This window comes from Bemisia tabaci, chromosome 5, assembly GCF_918797505.1.
Source record: "Bemisia tabaci chromosome 5, PGI_BMITA_v3".
Taxonomy (NCBI): Eukaryota; Metazoa; Arthropoda; class Insecta; order Hemiptera; family Aleyrodidae; genus Bemisia; species Bemisia tabaci.
The window spans coordinates 36,353,074-36,376,608 of record NC_092797.1 but is presented as its reverse complement, the minus strand read 5'-3'; the positions used below and the strand labels follow the sequence as shown (position 1 = coordinate 36,376,608).

The 23,535-nt window shown below is 40.6% G+C and overlaps 1 protein-coding gene across 1 annotated transcript in view; it reads left to right on the top strand.

The window, feature by feature from the left end:
- nAChRalpha1 (nicotinic acetylcholine receptor alpha1) overlaps positions 1 to 23,535 on the top strand; it is a 244,376-nt gene that overhangs the window by 12,881 nt on the left and 207,960 nt on the right. Inside the window, exon 2 of the mRNA XM_019056913.2 lies at positions 17,482 to 17,705. Within this exon, the coding sequence (XP_018912458.1) occupies positions 17,700 to 17,705 (6 nt within the window). The 5' untranslated portion in view covers positions 17,482 to 17,699. The remainder of the gene's footprint in view (positions 1 to 17,481; positions 17,706 to 23,535) is intronic.

The window sequence follows — 23,535 nt, the reverse complement described above, 5'->3', positions numbered from 1 at the left end:
AACGGGGATACTTCACGCATTGCGCAATGCGTGAAGTATCCCTGTTAGGTTTGTAGGCGCCAATGCGCGTTTCGCGCTCTCTGCCCACCCGCCGCGCCGCAGCGTGCCACGGCGTCTGAAATTCTGATCAACTATTTCACACCAGAGGTATTGCACAGTATCATAAGGAATTGAAGGCACTCCAACATATTAAGAACGACAGGCATCCTTCAAAAGTATGGAGCTTTCCTCGCAAAATAAATCAAGATACTACGGCACAAAAAGAGAGCGGTAGTCCAAAAACTAACTAAGTCCTAGTATCCGTATTTAGTAACGTTTAGCATAAACTTTATCGTCTGGCTGTTGCTTAATCGCCATCGGCTATAAAAAGCTATAAGAAATTGTACAGCCGGCTACAGAAGCTATTGGAAATCTTGCAGCCGGCTTTAGGTCTATGGTATTTTGGAACACACATTCTACTGCCAATTTTTACCAGGGTTTTCCGAAATGTTCACCCGTGCGTGTGTAGTGTCGTTTTTGCAGCAGGAAGCTTGAAAACGCATACTTTTTGCGCAGATTGTGAGGTTAGGAGTGTGTTTCAGACTTTCCTGATGCATTCATTGTGATTACACAACCATTTTTATGAGAAATAACTCTTTTTTTTTTTTGCTCTAGCTGAAGATGGCAGCAAGCCCATTACGCGCAAATTTACTTTTCCTCTATATTATGAGGAAAAATGGACACAGATTCTCAAATAGTTTGTTCTGAATTTGATAAAATTTTCGAAAGAATGGAGTCCCTCAAGGAATCTTCCACACAATCTCCCACATCTTCGTTCTAACCTAATTTTTGCTCCTGGGCTGCGAAACCCTTCGCTGATGGAGCATAGGATCAGCCAATCTACAGTTTTTATTCGTTTGTTTGAAACGAGATCATCCCTGGGAGGTTAAGGGTCGTCTGTCCCCAACTCGACTAGTCCCTCATTCCTACGGTCATGCCGCACACGGGGTCATCAGGGGCCGGGGTTCAACCTAAATAATGATTGATGCGCTCATTCGGGCGTCAGTTAAGCTCATCACGTAGCCAGGGCTCCCTCAAAAAATTATCCAGCCCCATCCTGAACTTTCCTCTTTCTGCAAAGACGCGTTTTTTCAACAGTCGACTCGCCTTCTGAACGTCTCTCGCATCTTTACCTGGGGATTTATATTGTCCCTTAGCGAGCGAACATAATATTAGACCTCCTCAATTGCGTCTTAATTGGACCAAGTTCATCTGAAAGGAGCCAACCCTCATTTTCGGAAAAATTGAGTCACGAATGTTTTTGAGTTTTACTAGCTTATGAAGAGTTTCACTAGTCCATGAAAGTCTAAGATAAAAAAGTCTATGCGAAAAGAGGGGTTAAAGTTTATTTTTTACATTGTGTCTTATGCAGGAAGAAACCTTCAAACCTCTTTTTCTCAGTTTCAACTGAATGTGGGTTGGTTCCTTTCTGATGAGCTCGGTCCAATTGTTACGCCTTTCATCACAGTTTCCTTCACTCAGAGTTTCAATCTTCGAATAATATAAATTACTAGATGAAACTCACTCTAATTTTGGAGAGCCTTCAATGCGCGTTGAAACAATCTCGCCTCTAAGTTAACGCTGATTTCAGTTGTATGACAGGTATATGAAAGTCGGACACTAGTAGTCGCATATCTCTAGACTGTTTAAACTTGAAGACAAGCTTAGAATTTTTAAATCTTTGTCTTGAAAATCTTCGACCTCCTTTAAAAATCGTCGCCAGCCGCCAGGATCGAACCCGGAGCACAATAATGGTGACAACCCAGTGCGCTAGCCACCCGCAAATTGCAACCTCTAAGAAAGGGGAAGAAAACAAGAGCACATAAGTTCGGCAAGACACTTTCTTCATGAGCCGATGTCTCAGATCAGCCTATGCTTTGAGTCAAATTAACACACAATGGACCACTAGACAAGGTGCGAATTTAAGCAATCTGATACATGTTTCTTAACCCGAATTTCACGTAGAACACGATTAACGCAACGAATATTACTGAAACGAACTCCTAACGAAGATATTAACGTTTTTACTTCACATTGGTTACGAGGAATTTGAACTGCCCGCTCACAAGAAACTCAAAGCTCTACGTGAGTCAAACCGTGCACTACAACGGTTTCAGCAATCTTCTCAATCGAGCAATGTTCATTTCCCACCATTTGTTGTTCAAACTATAAGCAATTTGCCATAGGTGAGCCAAAGCGTCAAAATTGAGGTTGCCAGATTTTAATTTAGCAGAGACTGTCATGATAACGTTTAGCGCGCGATGTGAATCACGTAGAGCGTTGAGTTTTCGTGAGCGGGTGGTTTGAATTTACGCATCAAGAATCATTAAATATCTTCGTAAGGAGTTAATTTCGGTAATTTTCGTTGTGCGCGCCGTGTTTTACGTGAAATTTTGTTTAAGAAACATGTATCAGAATGCTGAAATTCGTACCCTGTCTAGTGGTCTATTGAATCAGTGAGAACGAAAACACACCAACTCGAAAAAATGAAAATAATCAAGACACACACAAAACTGCACAGTAAGCGAAGGAGTCAGTCAAAGGAAAAGCTGTTTGGTGCCGAAACACAAGTAGTCAAAGACAAAAGGTCCAAATTGGAACAGATGCGCTAACATCAATGAGCTTCATGAAAACTGACCGTCTTTAATAAAACTTAACTATTTTCGAGATACCGAGTTGGTGCGTTTTCGTTCTCACTGATTCAATTGTGTTTAGCCACCAAGTCTCTTGGGTTGATCCGACACATAAACGAGCATCACAAAGTAACACCACAGAAATTTTTAACTGCGCGCAGATCTTAAAACCAACCCCGAAGTCGGAAACCGGGGACGAAACCCTGGGGTGTCTGACTCGCCCCGTCCGAATAAAACTCGACGATGGTGGCGGGAGAATAAAACACGATAAGTGGGTTTGCGGCGGGCGACCCGGCAGGGAGACGAGCGGGGGGCGGGGGGGGGGATAAAAAAAGGAGGGCGTGCGAGCCATCTTATACATTTTTTAGTTCATTAAAGGAAGTCGATTGCGCCCGGCCCAACGCCCAGGACCTCGGGCCGCCGCGATTCGTCGCTCCGCTAACTGCGCTTTCGGATGAACCCTGTTCTACGTATAATTCCACGGTTTTCAGGGCTCACGTCAATATGCATTCACACATTTACGTCGGCGGAATGGCGGATTTTCATTCGCTGGGGTTCTCGTTTGCTCACAGCGCTTTTGACGTCACTATGCACGATGACGTCATCAGCATACACCGGATCCAAAAACTGTTGTCCCGGAGGGTGGGGGTGGGGGAAGGGGTATTGTAAAATCCGACTCACCTCTCCTACTTTTGTCTAACGAATCGATCTTTTCGAGAACAGCGTAACTCTGGAGAGCCCACGGGTAGGGTGTCCCTTATTTTTGAAAATTGAGAAAAGTTCAGTCGCGGTTCCGCGGTTTGTATTATTTTTCATTAATTTGCTGTTCATTCACACTTTCTGGGGGATCAGGATTCAGAATCGGAAGAGATACAGTATGAGCGAGCTCATTTTGATACACTCGTGGGGATTAAAGACACCCCCCCCCCCCCAAAAAAAAAGTTTCCGAAGTTCCCTCAGAGTATGTTGCGATATGAAAAATATCAAGAATGTTTTTGTAAAAAAAAATTTAAAAATGTCTAGGAGTCTGTGAAGCGCCCTAAAACCGCGGGCCGCGGGCTCGTGTAGTGATTAAGGAAGCAAGAGCGCCTTCAGTTTTTTGAACATGCAACACGGACATCCCTGGAACACGAATAGTTGCATTCAGACATTTTTATCAACACCCAAGTGTTCGCTTCGCTGTTTTGGAAATATGAGCGTTTGGAAAAAGAAATGAGTCGTTCCCACACTGAACAAAATATTCTAAATTTAGTACCAGAAAAGAATTGCGCCTGACCCGTAAAAACTAAAAAATAACGCAAAAGTTGAACGAGGTTCGTGTAAGATACAGTAGCGGCTCCCCATTCTCGGTTGGAGATCTCTATAGGCTTGACGGGGTCGCTATCGCTCCTACTAATTTTTGAAATTGAGTATTATTTGATCTGAACTATTCAAGCATAAAGCATAATTTCATCTTGAAAAAATCATGACTCGAAACAGGTCTTTATTGTTAACTTCTTGGAAAATCTTAAACACTGGTAATCATAAGACGAGGCTCAGTCAACATCCCGATTGATCAGACACCTCGTCTCGAATTTTAGCAGATACCCCTCCTTCTTCAAACTCCTGAGACACAATTATTCTGTGGATATATTTTAAGTATAAAGTATCAAGCCGTTTATCCTAGTCTTCCTTTAATAGCCTACCCTGCCGGTCCTCTTTTTTTCAACCCCTATTTATTTTCCCCCTCCCTAGAGGGAGCTTCCCCTTCCAATTTCAACCTCCCCGTATAAAAATTCTATGATTCGAGGATGAACCCGTGAATATATTTAAAAGACAAAGTATCGAGCTTTGGTTTATCTTTGCCCGCATTAAAGCAGGGCGTCCTAGCAGGCAGTCCCTCTATTTTCATCCACTTGTTTGTTTTGTTTTTTTTTTTTTCTCCGCCCGGCTGATGTGACGCTTTGGGTTTATATGCTCCCCATTCCGACGACGAGCCCCAAACAAAATCACTCGCCATTCCGACGAGCCGGGGGTAATTTGAGTCCGCAGTCTGGAGGCTGGTGCTTCTGTTGAGGCGCAGTGGTCAAAAGTGGATTTTAATGGCTAAAACTCACTATTTTCTAGCAAAAATAAAAATGAAATAATAAAATAAAAACGTAATTCCTCGAAATAAGGTTTTTGAACTTGAAGTATCAAATTGCCATTACCATAGATTAGTTTAGCTTTTTTCATCGTTTTTTGTTCAAAATGTTCGAAGAATTTTCCTATATCCGCTCAATTTTGTGTTTTTGTGACCTTAGTAGCAGAGTTATAGAAAGAAGAAAAAAGTAGTAATAATTATACACCCAAAAGTGTTTGAATCGGCTCGTGCAAAAACGCCCGATGTCTAACAAAGTGTTTCAGAATTTGAGTGGACGATTTCGTTGTACCTTACAGGCGCAAACTGGTTTAAGACATAAAGAATATAGAAAAATGTAATAAAGAAGTCCCATAAGTATAATCATACAGTTTTTATATAAGACGGCAAAACTTCAAAAATGCGTATCTCAATTGCAGTATTTCAAAATTTTTGCTCCTATTTTATTTTTTTAAAGGAGACCCAACCAACAGTATGACTTAAAATTTCACAGAATATTATTTACACAGAGGATAAACATCACCGAAGTTTTCAAGAAATGACGTATAGTTGTTTTGCAAAAGAGAAAAAACACTGAAAAATGGCCCGAAACTGTACGTAACAAGATGGCGAAACGGTGCTGGGTCCACATGGGCCGCGGCCCATGGCGGCAAATTTTGCAATTTTTTTAAATGTAGGTATAAAAAAAATCGGATTCAGAAAAAAAAAAATTATCAATGAGAAACGGGGACAAAATCTCTCTTTCCTGAGAGTATAGTAATTTCCAATTTTATCGTTTTTCGGTGATAAAAGAGACTGCGTCTTTAATTAGTCGAGTTAAGAGAGGAACTAAACACGCAATTTGGCCTGGAGCTCAGCGCAGAGAGGAAATAATGACGAGGACTTGAGATGAAAAGGACAAGCCCTCGGCACGGCGCGGCGGTCGACATGTAACACATATTAGCGCCTACAAGACTGCATGAATACTTCACGCATTGCGCCAAACACAGTGCGATCAGCCCGGCGCGGCGCAGCGGCGGACGTTAAAAGTATTAAACCACATTTATGTTTGATCTTTCAATTTTTTGGTTCATTTCTTATAAATGGAGGACCTTGTCTACACAGAGATATGTTTACGGAACTTAACTTTCGCGCAAAGTTCCGTCAAATTTTGCTAGTAGTGTTGACAGGGCTTTCGCAAAAAATGTATCCAACCCGAATAGGTAAACGCGTCTTATGCACCCCTCCCCCTCCGGCACGTTCACTTGATGGTTTTTATTGATGTTCCAAAACGAATGAGAAGGGGGCGGCAAAATACAGGCGGCCCATGGGCGGCAAGTAGGTAAATCCGGCCCTGGGGTCCACACCATTTCACGGGGAAATCAAAGCCGAGAAATTCCAAAAATTACAATTAGAGTCAAAACATTTTAACTCTCTCATTAGAGTTAAAATGTTTTGACTCTAATTGTGATTTTTGGAATTTTTTGGCTTTGATTTCCCCGCAAAATGGTGTGGACCCAGCACCATTCCTTCACCTTGTTTTGCATGTAGAGAATAAAGTATAGCAGGAAGTTTGCTACGCCGAAAACCGAGGTACGCATTTCTGCGGTTTCATCATCCATAGGTTCCTTTTAGTATATTTTCATTTTTTCTTATCTTTTATCTTTTGCTTTGTTTATTGATTATTTATGAAATTATTAAAAAGTGTAGGGGTCCCTTACGAATAAAAATCTAAATGTACAATTATAAGTTTGTTCATAAGATTAATCTGAGCCAAATTAATAATTTTATTGTAGATCTAGGGTCTCCTTCTAATATTTCTTATTTCTGAAATTTTGGATCTTTGTTACGTCTTTCAATGCTAATTCAGTTTATAACAGGCCTTATTATCTTTTCTGCACATTTTTTTACTCATATGAAAGCTGAAATCTGCTACCGGAGATAGCCCCTTTTCCTCTGGACAATGAAATCTTTTCGTCGAGGATTCGGGGTTCGGGGCCGGGCGTGCGGCGGTGAGCTTCGCAGGGAGTAAATCTCATCGGCCGTAACGAGCGCCCTGCTTAAAATGCAATGTATTCCGAGCACCGTCCATTTAGCGGTTAACGGAAACTGGGTCCGGGCCTCTCCCGCCCCCGCCCCCGCCGCCGGGATAGTTTTCCTCAGCACCGCCAAATTATTTCTGCCGAGCCCCCTCGGGCCCTTTCACCTAACTGTCCCTTCTTTAAACCCCCCCCCCCCATTTTGCCTGTCTGTCGTGAGAAGACACTCGAGGTGGGAGACAACAGACCGGCCCGACAAACGAGTCGAATGAATGTGTAAGCGATTTCGGACAGGGAACGAAAATGACGAGACTGTGCGAGAAAAAGGAGGAGTTTTTTTGTTTTTTTTTCTCTCTTTTTTTGTAAACTTATAATGGAACAAATTTTCATAGTCATTTACAGACTGTCGTAGTCTTCACAGATTTGTTTTTTATCAAGAAACGAGAATAAAATCAAATATAATTTTTGGTTTCAGCACTGGAAAAAAAAACCACATTGGATCTAGAGTTTAGACTCTTAAAACTCTAACATTGACAAGAAAAAATACTCTTGATTCAATCGGATTCGAGCTTAAATCAAAAGGAAATCCGCTCAAATTAAGAGGCTTGGTTCTTGATTTAAGCTTAAATCTGATTGAATCAAGAGTATATTTTCTTGTCGATGTTTTTAAGAGTCTGGACTCTAGATCCAATGTGTTTTTTTTCCAGTGAGTAAGATTTTAGCATGCCAAAACGAGGAGTGAAGAAACTAAGAGAAGGGACATAATATATGACTCAGTTGGTGTTTATGAGATTAGGATCGTTGGATTTTTTACATTTTTATTCCCAAAGGCATTTAAGGTTGATATTTTTGTACCTTTGATAACATTTTTTAAGTAAGTGCCAGTACCAAGTGCCTCCTTCGTTATTCATAAATTCATTATTTGTGCGAGTTTCGAGTATTCGCGCATTGGGAATGGTGACCTTCCTTATTCGCCGTTCGCGAGTTCCAGCCTCGAGAGATTCGCGTATTTGCGAATCGTCATCTCCTCGGAGAGTAGAAAACTTGATCACAAGGGGTTTTTTTTTCTTTTTTTCATGATGCTCCGTTGCCAGGAAAATACATAAAAGCTCTAAGCTTCAAAATTGTTAATCTCAAAACTACTTGTTTAAATGACCCAAAACCTACGCAAAGCTATATCGAAAACGTTTCAGATAGTTTCAAGATATTTTCTTCTCAAAGAAGGATGCCGTGACTTCAATCTGCACAATTTTACACATTTTTCCCAGCACCAGCACCGAACCCCCATTCGGTTTTCGCGGAACGGAACCGTCGCGAATAACGAGAGGCTACTGTAATTACCGGTGTCAAAAATTGTCTCCTTTTCTCCGGATTGCTGGCGTCTCACGGTGGATCGAGTCATTTAGAGAGGCCGGACATGAAATTTCTTACTATGACTGCAAATTTTGATGTTTATTCCGTCACATTTTAAACTTTAAAGGGTGCGTCTAGAGGACAATTTCATGAGAAAACTAATGGAATCACTCTCAGAACCTCAAAGTTACGTATTAGCGAAGTTATGAGTGTTTAGAGTTTCCAAATTTTGTCCGACCTTTCCTATCGATTCGATCCACGGTGCGTAACCAGGAAAAAAAGCGCTTGATTCCCGAAAAGTTTCCCGAAACATTTTAATGGAGAGTCGGCAACAAGGGAGCATTGCATTGAGTATGGAACAGAGCATTTTGTATTACCGAAGTCCCGGGGGCAAGACGGGGGCGGGGGAGAGGGAGGTGCTGTGCATCTATCGGTAAAAGGGGTGAGGACTTATCAGCTCCTCATAAATGATGAAGCACTTGGGACTTGTCTGCTCCAACATTTGAGACGTGTTCGCCTAGCCATCCACACCTCTTTGCCAACTCGCAAACTAGGTGTGCTACGTGTCGAAACAGTTTGTCAAAACTAGATCCTCCCTGCTAATAGACACGTCGCTGTAGAGACGGAATAAAATTACCAGGAAACACGTCGCTAATCAGTTTTTGAATAAATAATGTAAGTGACCGTCTACAAAAAAAGGACCTTAGTCCTTCGAGGCAGAATTCTCAATAGTACAATTTTTTCCAATCAGCTCGAAAACTTTAACATGGATGGAAAAATCAATCTGGCGTCTTAAGAATACTTAATTTCTTCCCGTCTTAATTAGAGGTCACGCCGAATAAGTGTCTGCATTTTTAGACCACGGCAAAAGATCGCCACAAAAGCATCAAAAGTGTGGAAAGCAAATGCAAGAATGCACGACACCGGATCTTCTGTCGCAGTTTGAAACTGAGTAAATCTTATTTGGCATGAACTTTACTTTTCCGAAAAATAATCTATACATTCAGCGTGAAATTGCTTTAAGAATTTCATTGATGATTCGGAAAAGATCTATAGATTATACCAGGGTATTGCGTCGATTGTTTTTTGGGGGCAAATCATGAAATACGATTGGATGCAGCTAGAATGTATGATGTAGGTTCCGTGCGTGACAAAAACATCGAACGTTCTTTTTTTTTTTGAAATTTTACTGATCGTTCTTCATCCCATACAGATTCCCTCATAAAAATTTCCGGCAATAACAGAAAAATTGATTTTCCGCCAAAAAAATAAAATGAAATAGAGCAATGGATATTTCAAAATTTTGTAATTGTGATGCGTGTTTCTCGATTTTCGTCGTCAATCGGTAACTTATCGGGCAACTTCTCAATATTTTTCCGACTGCACAGGACCCGTCGATCCAGAATACATATCACCTCTTTTTTCCGCTGACGTATCGCGACATTTGAAATTCATTTTATACGCTCACTGGGTACTAAATAAATGTCGAACACCGTGAGTAGAATTTATTAAAAGGCGGAAGAGTGGAGTGCGGATTTTGTGACACATGGTAAAGTCGGGAATTCGGACCAAATTACTCAGACACACAACACGTCCCAATATTTCGGGGGAAAGTCGCTCGTCCTCTTTATTTGAATATTTACAGGGTGGGACTATTATCGTAAAATAGGACTGGAGTCACTCACTTACTGGAGTTATCCTAACTGCATTTCAGGTTGCCTCATTTTCTCCCGCATTTTATTTTCAGTGCCGAAAACAAAGCAAATAATGCATTTAAAATAACAGTGCATTTTTTTCGGATCATAATAAAATCGCATCATTTTCAAGGCAGAATTTAATCTTTTCTCTCTTTAAAAAAGTATAGCACGAGAAGAAAGTCAACGTGTATTGTAGCTCGACTGTCTCTGATCAATACCCTTCATAATAGACTGAATCAGTGGCTATACCTCATTTGGATTGCATTTTGCAAAAAGGAACCACTAGCATTGCAATGATGCTAGGATTGTGCAACTTTATCCTTGCAATAAAATTGCGGAAATCGTGAAAAAATATGAAATTTAGATGGTAATTTTTGTCTTAAATTTACAATTTTTAGCGAGTAAAATAGAAACTATTAATGGATAATCGGGTTTATCCTCCAAGACAAAAGAAGTTGCACAATCTTAGCAACATTGCAATGCTAGTGGTTCCTTCTTGCAAAATGCAATCCATTTGATATAACCAATGTCAGATAATTCGAGTGTAAGCACGAAACCTTATTTCACGCCGAAAAAAAGGATGCTGCTTTAACATTCTGGATGTAAAAAAGTGTGCGACAACTCACAAAACGCTGAGGTAACCGCTACAGCCGTTACTTTAGCAATGTCAAGATGTAAAACTAACTGCTGTGGCAGTTAATTCGGCGTTTTGTGAGATGTCGCACACTTTTTTACATCCAGAGTGTTAAATTAGCATCCCTTTTTTTCAGTGTATTTATAGCAGGTAGTTAACATTTCATACCCTCACGGATTGACTGCAAAGAGTTTCCGAGGAACCGTGAATCCATTAAACCATAGTATCTACCTCTCTATTGCGATGCATGTCGCATGAAATTAAATTTCTGCAAAATGAAATAATTGCATCTAGATTTCATGGAATAATTTTTGCATGTTCAAAATTCTACGCCACCGCGTTTTTCCAGAAAGTAAGAAACTGAAAAACTCGTTAAAAATAACACGCACCACGCATCACTGGTCTTTCCTTAGAATACATGTTGAAAACACTGAAAAATCAGCTCTTGATCATGAAAATCAGGTCATTTCCCAACCCAACTATTGGAAATTAAAGCAAGATATTTTGTAAGCGCTCAAAGAAATACTTAGAATTAGAGAAATTCACTTTTAAAACTTGAAGAAATATCACTAAAATCTTTTTTTTTTAAAGAGAGATGTAGCTAAAAATAATTTACGGAACATTCCATTCATGTTTTATTTCATCAAATCTTCGATTTTTCTTCTAAATTGTTAGATATTACTGCATAACTGTGCGAAAACACTGAGCGCTGCACACAGATTCGATATGATGAAACTATAATTATGTCATCTTCATGTCCTAAAAGCAGTTTAATTATACATTTAGCTCTTTAACATTATGTTTTCAAACCCACAGTTCCATTTAAGTCGAAATGATGTCACGTAACATCGAAATGCACGCGATGAGAAGTTTGGAAAGTTCGCAAGTGATCGCAGTCGAAAGTAACTTTTGCATAAGTGCAGGTGCTAACTTTGATCAAATCAAAAACGTTTCACGTCATTTGCATATTTGTGTTTGACGAATGCAAATCGTGGAAGCTTTTATCTCATCGGGAAATTTATCTCTAGAATGTTCATCAGCACACGCATTTTACACGTGGAATTTAAATTCGAATTTTCTACCATGTGTCACACGAGTGAGGTATACAAGTCGTTTACTAACTCATCTTTTTACCGTGTTGGTTGAAAATTTGAAGGTGACTACATTTCGGCGCACAAAGTTGCGTCAAGTTTGAACCGAGAAAAAGGTACATTTAAAGTTTTGTACCTTCGTGAGATGTAATTTTAAAAACTAAGCCTAACAACTGTTTTCACGGTCAAAATATTGACTGGCTTCGAATTTTGGTGCCGGTGAAAACTTACGATCAATTGAATTTTCGGCTTCTCCCAACTTATTTTATTCTAAAATGCGACGTGGCCTGGTGAATCTCTGTTAAACTAGATTTCTTGACAATCGACTCAAGTTTTTTAAATTTCTGAGGAAATTCTAGCCCTTTTATTTCTAAGCAGATCAGGGCTTCAGTGAAGGTATTGAATGAGTAAACGAGGTCTAATAATCCAAGGGGCTGTTCATAAATTACGTAATGCTCTAGAAGGTGGATGGATCTTCATAACTTTGTGGCCAAGTGTGACAAGGGGTGGAAGGGTGTCAAAATATCAAGTAAATCGCATCACATAATTTAAGGGACAGCCCCCAAGATAAAACAAAAGAAGTATTTTTTCATCCCTTGTGCAAGGAATGTAACTTTAGTACTTGAAAGTATTGGAATATACTTGATTTTTTTTCTCTCAAAAACTCACGTAGACTATGCTGCCGTGTTAAGGATAAACGCCGTATGAACATTCGAGAGTTGCCAAATTTCCCCGAATAAAACATATATTTTTGAGGAAAGTTATGCATATCCTTCTTTAAAATTTTCAGATATTTTAGATTAAATCGTGAACACAATTGACTGAACAATTCGAGGAAAAATATTCACAATTTTCTCCGTAAATTTGATCTTTATTGAAGGAAATTTGGCAACGTCTGAGGGCTCATACGGCGTTTTCCTTAGTACTCCAGTATGGACGCTTTCTTTGCGGCAAGGACAATTCTCCTTGTTTATTTTTCCGAGTGTTGTTCCCCTCTCGGCCGCGTAATATTTTCCGATGGGAGACGAATAAATTTCTGGGAAAGGCCACTAATCTGGAGCGGACAGGTGCAGAGGTGAGAAACTTGGCGGGACTCGAGTCGGAGGTGTCTTCAAAAAGCAATAAAACTCCCGGTGAAAAAAAAAGAAAAAAACGATCGGTGAGCAAGCCTCCCGTCAAGAGGAAACGAGCTTCGACACTTTTACCTTTTTTCCCTCGACCGGACGGGCGAGGGGCGGGGTGTTGTGCCCCTTACATCTTCGATTCCGCCCGAGTTTTGACGTTCGCTCAAGCGGGAGCCCGCTTTGAGCCGGTCGCGTCTGCATCTCCATTAATTATGTTTGTCAATCTGTGACGGGAACGGAGCCGGTTAGCGTGCTCAAACGCATTGGGCCTCGAAAAACCCGCACCAACGCACGGTGGATCGAGTCAATAAGAGAGGTCGGACAAAACGTGGGAACTTTAAACGCTCATAACTCTGTGCATATATAACTTTGAGGCTCTGAAAGTGGTTCCATTGGTTTCCGCGTGCAATTATCTACTGGAAGCACTCCTTGAAATTTAAAATATGTCTAAATAAACGTATATAAATTTGCAGTTATAGTAAATTATCTCATGTCCGACCTCTCTAAGTGACTCGGTTCACTGTGCGACGCACAGTGTGGAATGGGCGAGTGGAATAAGTTGGACTTGATGTGGAAATTTGAAAAAGCTCATATCTTTATCAATACAGAGCAAATAATTTTAGAAGTAATTCCGTTGGTTTTCTCGTAAATTTTCTCTATAACCACTGTTGGCAATTTATTGCATGACGGAATAAACATGAAAATTTCAATTTTTAATAAACAAATTCATGTCCAACTTCTCGCAATGACTTGTCCCAGTGAGCGATTTTTCGACAGGATGTCTGAGGGTGAGCACGTCGAAGTGTTCCACAAACTTTAGTTCAAATTATCTGAAATCATGCAAATTATCACGAAATTAAGATTTCGTAGACTTTCGCCCTTTCTCTCGAATGTTGAAAGAAATCCAGTGCAATTAATTTGCCCTCTTTGAGTATTCAAAAGTGTCGTTCAGTAATTCTAGTATTGCAGTTCGTTTAACCATCGTTAAGTGTGCATAACGCCTTTCTGTAGGCTTGCATCAATGACTTAATGTCAAGATTTTGTGGATTAGGGCACATTCCCCCAAGGATGAGCATATCGATAACTTAAGTGCAAAACCATGTATCTCCATTGCAGAGTTTCAAAATCTCCGCTCCTGGTTTACTTTTTGATGAGAAATAAGTAAACTTCATAGCTTGAAAATACAGAGTATTCTGTTAACAGCAAAGAAAAATCAAGGAAATTTTCAAGAAATTACGTTAACCAGTGTATTCCTAGGAAAAAATAAAGTATGGGGGGAAGTCTGCATTGTCGCAAACGGAGATACGTGATCTCGCACTTTCGCCATCGAAATGCAAAGGCTGTTTAGCTCACTGCGTCTCGTATGTGCAACAGATTCCTGCTATATTTTTCCCCTCCACACCAGCACGGCAGTTCGTAGCTTCATTTTCACCAAAACTCCGATAGCAAGAAGCTATCATCCTTTACACTTCCGCGCTAAGGAAGAACGCATTATTCGCAAAAACTGTCGCCGAATTCTTTTTATTAAATACTTTTGTAAAAAGCTGGGAATTTTCACCCTTTCAATTCTAATAAGATATCATCTTTGCCCGTGCGAAGAAACGTAACTCCATTGCAAGGTTGCAAAGTTGACTCATAGTGATTCATTTTTTTACACGAATCTTCCTGTGCAATATTTGTTCAACATTTTCCAGATTTTTGCATGAGATCAGAAGAGTTCGTAATGAACTTTTTGGTTAGAAATGTCTAAGATTCTCCTTGGAAAAATTTGGCAACACTGAAATGTAGTTACGTTCTTGCGTGGGGAGAATGACGACATAACGGATAAAACTGCGAATAAAATTCACTGAAAATGTGTAGAATAGGCGTATCAGTGTAGAAATTACAGGCTTTCCACGAAATTTGTATCTTAATGGAGTAAATTTGGCGACGCCTAAATGCTTATATGGCGTTGTTCCCTAGGAAGGCAGCACACAGGAGCGAACTTCCATTTTTATCGGGGCGGAGATAAAAGCACCGAGCGCTGAGACAATCGTTAGAGGAATTTTATTAACATTTTTCGGCAAGAGAAACGGGGGAAAGTTGCGGAGAGTCCCGGCGCTCGGCGAGGGAGACAGGTTAACTGAAATTTATTTCACGAGAATTTAAAAAAAAGAAAAGAAAAAAAAGGAGCGAGAAAAGTTTCCTTTCCGAGTGTCTCCTGCAATGCCGGCGTCTAATTTTGAGGGAACCGCGGAAGGGCGGAGGGTAGAAAGTTGGGCGATGATAAATTATTGCAACATTTTTTACCGAAGAAAAAAGGGGTGAAAAGGAGGGTAAAAAGGAGTGAGAACAGGGATCGGGGATCATAGCGGGGCTCTCTTAGCGGCCGCATCGTCGATGATGAAATTATTACACCCTGCATTAGATTACGCCGAGTGTGGTTTCTGAGGCTAGGAGCTTGAGTGCGTGGTTGCGTTTTTTTGACCGCGCCGATGTCTGCGTTTAATAATTGGACTGAGTTTAACAGAAAAGATCCAAGCCACATCAGCTATTGCCAAATTTAACCGGGTAATTAAATTTTTTACGAGAGAATTTTTATGCGGATTCTTTTAAAATTTTTAGGGAATTTGCTTTACACTATGGAGAATTTCCACTGAAATTTGCACAAAAATTCGTACAACTGTTTCCATGTAAAAAATGAAATTGTTCCATCAAATTTGGCAATAGCTGATGTGGCTTGGTTCCTTTCTGTTTGACGCGGTCCAATTGCGCTTTGGTCAAAAAAGGACTCCATTTTGTGATCTCGTTCTAAGCGAACAGTCGCGAGGCGTGAATGATCTATTATCCATATTTCCCTATTTGAAGTTTTGGTAAAGAATCGATTATTGACTTGTTCGTTGCGAACACCCTGTTTATCGATCCTTTTTGTAGGTTTAAATGGCAGGCCAATCGACATATCGCAACTGTATATATCGCAACACCACGCCACAGTAAGCGAAATATTGAAATAACATATTCAGATATCCCTGAAACCAAAGGGTGTGTTAAAAGTGTACTACTGCACTCAGGGAAAACGCCGTTTGAGCATTCTAATGTTGCCAAGTCTCCTCTCAGAAAAGATTTATTTTTGAGGAAAGTTATGACTATTTTTCCTTGAAATTTTCAGACTTTTTACATCAACTTATGTACAAAATTCTCTGAAAAATTGGAAGTGAGACTGTGACAAATATTCCTGAAAATTCGTGATCTTATGGAGGAAATTTGTAAACGCTTGAAGGCTCATACGGCGTTTTTCCTTAACAGGGCAGTGTATGCCTCTCAAGATTTTACCGCTTCACTCCTGTTTAGTCGGCTCTCTTCGTTTCGATTGAAAAATAATCACTTTATCTGTCTCTAATGTTTGCGGTGATTGGATTCTGTGATGATATCAGACACTACAGATTCAATGTCTGTCCTAATAAATACAAGGTTTTTAAAAAGACATACGCACCATTGGCCATGAGGGGGGGGGGGGTGGTCATTTGAAATTTTTAGTTGCCCCCCCTCCCCCTGAGAGGGTCAAAAACTGGAAAGTACCTAAAAAAGTTTTCCCCTAAATATGAGGAAAAACGTCACAAACCGCAAGTCGATATCTTAATTAGAACTAAAGTTAGGGCCATTGGTGCGTGACTTTTGAATAACCCTGTATATCAGGTAGCTTTCTCCGCTTATGAGTCAGTCGAAAATGAATAGTGTACTTTTCACTAGCATCACTAGAGTTGCACTCGTATCAGAAGGGATTCAATTAATATCATCAGAGACCCAACTGATATCGGTGAAAATCAGAATTCGCAGGTATTAATGAATTTGAGGATTAAGAGGAAATCGAGTAAACTGAGTATGAAAACAAGATTAGTTTCTAAATTGAACAATTATCGGAGGAGATATGACAAAATGATTTAATCTACCAAAGTACATGTGTTCAAATAGGAAGTGCTGCCTAATAACGCCACGAAGTGGTACATTCTATCGCTGCGAAATCCTACATAGAACGAACTGTGTGATACAACTATTCGAACTCCTAGGAGCTCGTTTTGCCTATTCTGCGAGTTGAAGGCGATTTTGTTCTTGACTCACTCACGAGCCTCTGAACGCAGTAATCTTCAGGACTGGTGTTAATTATTTTTTTATCACATTATCGATGCTACGTCACAGATTAATAGTAATTTTAAAGAACTAGGGGGTACGCCCCCCGATCGCCTCGCGGTCCAACTGCTCAAAGCGCTTTGCGCCTCAGGCGTTTAAGTTACGCGTTACTCTAATGATTTCATATTGCAGAGTATGATATGATACTGCGAACTCAGCTTATTAAGCACTATCGGATTAAGTATTACAATTTTTTCCGTCGTTTTCAGGGGGCTGGATACACGTGCCGGACGGATCACATCTCGTCGCCATTGAAATATAATTAGAACAGTTGTTAAAAAAAAAAAAAAAAAAAAAAAAAAAAAAAAAAAAAAAAAAAAAAAGCTGTTTGTAATTAATTTAGTCAATCCTGTTGCCATTTTAATTAAGTTCGAAGCTAGCATGATAGGTCATGGTCATGGTTACTATTATTACTATTAAAATAAATATTGAAGATTTCATCTATTATAAGAAACATATTTATGTCTCTTCTTTTTATTGATATAATTTTTTATTCAATTATAATACTTGTGTTTTTTTTAAAAACTGTCAACGCCTGCTTAATGCTTCAGCCCGTCTAGTGGTCTAGTGGTGCATGTCTAATTGATGTTGTGAATTATGTTTCAGGATAATCAGTGGTGCGGAGTCGGTGTGTTCTGATTTTGACCCCGTTGGTCGGGCTCGTGCGTTGCCCCCCTTGGGGTTTGGACCCCTGAGTGTTCGTGTCCGGTGGTGTCTGTCGTCTTGAGAAAGCGCGTCTTCGATGGGAATAGCCCGACAACCTCCCAGGACTTATCACCGTCAATGATGGTACCAATCCAAAATGTCGTAACGGCAACGGAACAATGCTGGTGAGTGTGTACATATTTGGAATGTGTTTTGTATCATTTTAAATGTATCGTGTACAAAATGTCTAATGGAAACTTTCGACCGCTGCCTTTTAACGCCAATGAAGAAAAAAATAAAAATAAAAAAAAAATCGTTGCGGAAAAGTCCACGTGAAGCACACAATTCGTGTGTCCATCTTAATTAAATACTCGATATGCAGGTTGTCCAATATCAGTAAATGTTTTTGAAATGAGTGGTAAGAGCTATATACCGAGAATGAACCACCGCAATTTCAATTATACCTGTTTGTTGCCATGCCGCTCATCTCTATGCGCTGCATAGTTTTTTTTCTATTGTTAGTTTTTCGAGGCATGAGTAGTTTGCGATGCCTAACAAATGTCTCAAAAGCGATTTCTGCTTGTGAATTTTGTCAATATGTCCAATTTTAGCAAATTTTTTGGCATTATTGAGGACCCCCTGATCTTCGATCCCCCCCTCCCCTCATCCTTACCCTTTTTTAAACAAAATTAACAGTTGGGCATATTTCCTTAGGTTTTTTTTAGGAAAAATTGTGTTGCACATTTTAAAGAAAGAAAAGGGGCAGAAGGAAAAGAGGAAGTAGCAGAGAGAAGAGGTCTGGGATGAAGGAGGAGAGAAAGAAGAACACGAGAACAAGTATGCTTATTTCTCCTTTTCTAGCTCTTCTTATTTTTATTTTACTTCCTCTTGGTCTGCTTCGCCTGATTGTTTTTTATTTCCTTTTTTCTCCTCCTCTCTTTGAGTCTCTTTTTGTTTTTCTTCTCCTTTCGATTTTGTCCTCATCTGACTCATGATAGGAATCCTACAATCAGAGTCTGTCAGACTAGAATTAATGGATTCAAACGAGGGAAGAATTCCCGAAATGACGAGAATTCTCACTTACAGAAATTACTTTTATTTTAACCGAATGGACACTCCTTGAATACAACTCCTCACTGAGGGATCCGTCCATAAATTTCGCAACGAAATGATTAAAACTCGAGGAAACAACCGCAAAAAGGTGTAATTGATCGATAATCAGTCACCGTAATTAATTCTTTCCATTTTTCATCTCTCGTTCTCCCTCCTTCGCGGAGAGCGGGATCGTGGAGGGAGAGCATCAGTGGCGTGGCGTGCTTTGCGATGTATCGATTGTTATGTCATTTAAACCTACGAAAAAGAATCGATAAACAGGGTGTTCGCAGCGAACGCCTTAATAATCGATTCTTTACCATAGGTTTAAATGGCATAACAATCGATACATCGCAATTCACGCCACGCCACTGGAGAGCATCGGCGAGAAGAATGAAATTCAATCCCGGAGCGATTCCTGGGATTGTTGCGCCGGCTCTGCGAGCACAAGAGCGGAGTCTCCGAGACACAATAATTAAAAGCCGAGCCGAACTTTCCAGCCGGATCTTCGCCGGGGCTTCCGCGAATCCCTCCGCTAACTCCGCAGTTTCGGCCGCACTCCTCGCGAGTTCCCGATGTTTCCTCCTCCATTTAAATCCATCTTAAATAATCGATTTTCGGTCAGGCAGTCTGTTTCGATAAATATCGATTCTTCTATATCGACGATGAGACTGCAAAAACGGGTATCTCGATTGCGATGTCTGATAATCGCTGCTCCTATTTTATCATTTTGAAGGAGACCGAACTAGCATCATGGCTCAAAAGTCAGAATATAAAATTTAAGACACCTGTTAATGCTCTATTCAGTGCTTTCCCAGGCTCATGTTAATGTGCAGTTACATCCTCTTGTAACTTACAAGTTGTAAGCCGGGCGACGATATTTTACGATCAAACCCAAAGTATAGCCGTATTACGGGCAAGGCTAGCAGCGGGTCGATTATTGAAATTGATAGACAAAGCTATAGACACAAAAGACAAAATGGGAATGGAGGGATCCTATTGATGGAGGCGGGTGGTTGCAATGGACAAAGGAGGTAGGTAATAGACTAACTAACGGCAATCCACGAGATACCTTTTATTCAGTCCATACTTTTCTTCCTTAGTCCTGAGGAAACACTCATTTCAACCAGTAGGATCGCTCCATACTCCCTATGTCTTCTTTGTCTATAGCTTTGTTCACAAATTTCAATAATCTGCCCGCAGGGTGGACTACAATAAGTGACAAGAAGCCTTGCGTGCGAGCCTTGTAGGCGGAGGGGGGAGGGTTGCTGTGCAGAAGTCAGCAGACAATCTGGGGACAGAGACAGACGCGCCCCCGCAACCCCTCGTTGCGAACAGTTAGCACTAATTGAAGACGGAATGCGCGCGTAAAACATGACAACCTGGAACCGAGCTCTTGAGCAACTAGCTAACAGGGCCCTTGTTAAGACAGACTCAGATAGAGCGCCTTAATTTTTAACCATGCTCCCGAAGAAGTTGGCAAACTGAGACACGGGCAACGTTGCCGCCTCGGCCGAGTATTCCTGGATTGTGTACAAGGGAGCCTTACCGCTGTGTCACCGAGAAAAGCGATGAGTTAAAAGATTATATTTCTCTACACCGTGCACCCTTAATGAAAAGAGACTAGACAGGAAAAAATCATAAGAAACGGCGTTAGAGGATAAGCATTTTTCTGAAACAGGTTTTATAGGTTTTGTTCTTGTATGGACGACTAGACAAGGTACGAATTTAAGCATTCTGATATACGTTTCTTAGCCAGAATTTTACGTAGAACGCGATTTGCGCAACGAAAATTACTGAAACCAATTCCGAACGGAGATTATTAACATTTTTATTTCACGTTGGTTACGAGGAATTTGAACTGCTCGCTCACAAGAAACTCAAAGCTCTACGTGAGTCAAATTAGCCTACGTAGCTGATGTTTTCCCACGAAACCAAAAATAAGAATCTTTCACAAGTAAAATGATTGAAAACTGAGGTGAGGCACAGAGAAATCGAACACAGCCGTTATTCGTAAGCCACGGTATGCGCTCTGATAATAAAATCGGAGTTGAGTGACGTAAGGCGCGAGTAAGCAACTATTCGTGCTCTCAGGAAAGCGTGCGGTATCACGCCTTAATTGAAGGCGTTTTAAGAGCCGTAAGTTTCGATGGTTGGATTATCGCGTCGAGGCTTCGAGAGGATGTGCTCTAAAACTGACGAGTCAATCTGGGAGTAGCTGAGACGTGGCAAGACTCCTGGAACTTGACTAGACTCCTAGACTCCTAGAGTCAAATCGCGCACTACAACGGTTTCAGCAAGCTTCTCAACCGAGCAATATTCATTTCCCGCCTTGTGTTTTTTCAAACTATAAGCAATTTGCTATAGCTGAGCCAAAGTGTCAAGATTGAGGTTGCCAGATTTCTATATTGCAGAGACTGTCATGATAACATTTAGCGCGCAATGTGAATCACGTAGAGCATTGAGTTTTTATGAGCGGGTGGTTTAAATTCACGCATCAATAATCATTAAATATCTTCTTTAAGAGGTAATTCCGGTAATTTCTGTTGTGCGCATCGTGTTCTACGTGAAATTTTAGTTATGAAACATGTATAAGAATGCTGAAATTTGTACCTTGTCTAGTGGTCCATTGAAGGCGTTTTAAGAGCCGTAAGTCTCAATGGTTGGATTATCGCGTCGAGGCGCAAGCACGCAACTATTCGTGCTCTCAGGAAAGCGTGCGGTATCACGCCTTAATTGAAGGCGTTTTAAGAGCCGTAAGTTTCGATGGGTGAATTATCGCGTCGAGGCTTCGAGAGGATGTACTCTAAAGCTGACGAGTCAATCTGGGAGTAGTTGAGACGTGGCAAGACTCCTAGAACTTACAAGCAGCATGCTTTTGCTCCCGAAATCCAGTTCCTCCTGGCTCTTCACTGTAGCTTTCGCGATAGGAGGCAACGGCGGGCGCGCTTATAAGGGAGCTTGTTTTAATGAGCCGGAGCAGTGTTCCGGATTAAAGTGCCTCGATCTTCATAAACGACTTAGATCGAATGGGACAACGGGCCTGCTCCTGGAGGGACACGTTGTTTTCGCTGGCGCCCGCCCGTTGCCCGTCGCCCGTCGCTGCGCCTCTATTATTCAGTGCCACTTTGTCTCCGCAAACGCGGGCGCCACCCCGGCTCCGCGCCGCGCCGGACCCGCCTTCGCGGAGACGTGGATGAATGCCGCCTCCCGAAAAGGGAGCGTGTCCGACCCGGATCACGGAACCTTGTTATTGTTTTACTTTAAAAGTAACACGTGTTTTTCAACGGCCTTCGACCAGAATGAGCCTAACTACGTCGAACGTTGCCTAGTTTCCTCTCGTATTTTGTTTTCTCGCACTGGTAAAAAAAAGTAGCTTGGATCTAGAGTCCAGACCCTTAAAAACATTGACAAGAAAAACTACTCTTGATTCAAATGGAAATCCGCTTAAATCAAGAGGCTTGACTCTTCGATTCAAGGAAAAATCCGATTGAATCAAGAGTATTTTTTCTTGTCAATGTTTTTAAGAGTCTGGACTCTTGATCCAAGCTACTTTTTTTACCAGTGCGGCAGAGAGCGAGCGATTTTTGTCATGCCGGGATACGAAATCTAAATTGGGCTAAGCAGAAAGGAACCAACCCACATCAGCTTTTGCCAAGTCAGGATGTCTACAAGTCCGAAATATCCGGAAAGTCCGGGAATAGTGCTGATTTTTTAAGGACGGTCCGGAAGTACTGAAAAAGTGCAGAAATTCTGCAAAAAGGTCCGGAATTTTTTTTTAATTTTTGGCATCTTTGTCGCAATTTCAAATTTTTGAAATTTTTCGAATTTCGTCAAATGGAGGTACTGAAAAAGTACGGAATTTTTCTGTTGGGGGAGGTACTGAATTTCTTGAGAATGTACTGAAAAAGTACTGTAAAAGTACTTATTTTTGATTAGCCTGTTTTAGTAGACACCCTGTCGGCAGAAAGCGAGCGATTTTTGTCATGCCAGGTTATGAAATCTAAAATGGGCCGCGCCAAGCAAAGAGGAACCAACCCACATCAGCTTTTGCCAAGTTCAGTTGTGCAATTTCAGTTTTTACATGAAAATGGTCCTCCGGATTTTCGAGCGAATTTTAGTGAATCTTCTGTATAGTACGAAGTAAATTCCTGAAAATGTTCAAAGAAATCTGCACAAACGTTCTCTTCAAAAAAATTAAAGTGCCCAGTTTAATTTGGCAATAGATGATGCGGCTTGGTTCCTTTCTGCTAGACGCAAGTGTCCATCCTTCATTAAGCGTAACGTAATTTTTCAAAGGGTCTACCATAAACGCCGTTTTAAATATGAACTTTTGTGCGAATAAAGTGACAAATTTAAGTACTTAAAAACATGATAAATATTTAATTAAAACAGAAAAAAATTTAATCTAGTCGAATATTTGCATTATTATACTTAAACAAGCTGTGGTCAAAAAGTGAACTTTTCGGTATTATTTGTTTCCAAAAAAAACCCGTAGTTTCAAGATACTAGTTAGTTATTAGTTAGTGAATATTATGTAGAGACATTTTAGGGACTAGGGCTATTAATGTCTTCACAGAATTTGAGATAGTACAAGTAATTACGGGTAAGTACTTGTTGAGACGAGAAAATAAATCTTAGGTACATCTTATTTACGTATTTAAATAGCTGCTGTACATGAATATCTAACTCACTCATTTCGATTTACGACTGAATTTTCGAATGTAATACCTCGCTTGACATGTTTCTCATAGAATCCTAAAACCATACTCGTCCCAAACGATAGCTTCTCCCGAAAAAGTCATTTACTCTACGCACTGTGACATTGTTCAACCTTTCTCGCGATGAAACGTAGCCCGTAGGGCGCGGAGTAAAGACATAGAAATCTGAAATCACATTTTCGTCGCAGCGATCATTTCAGGG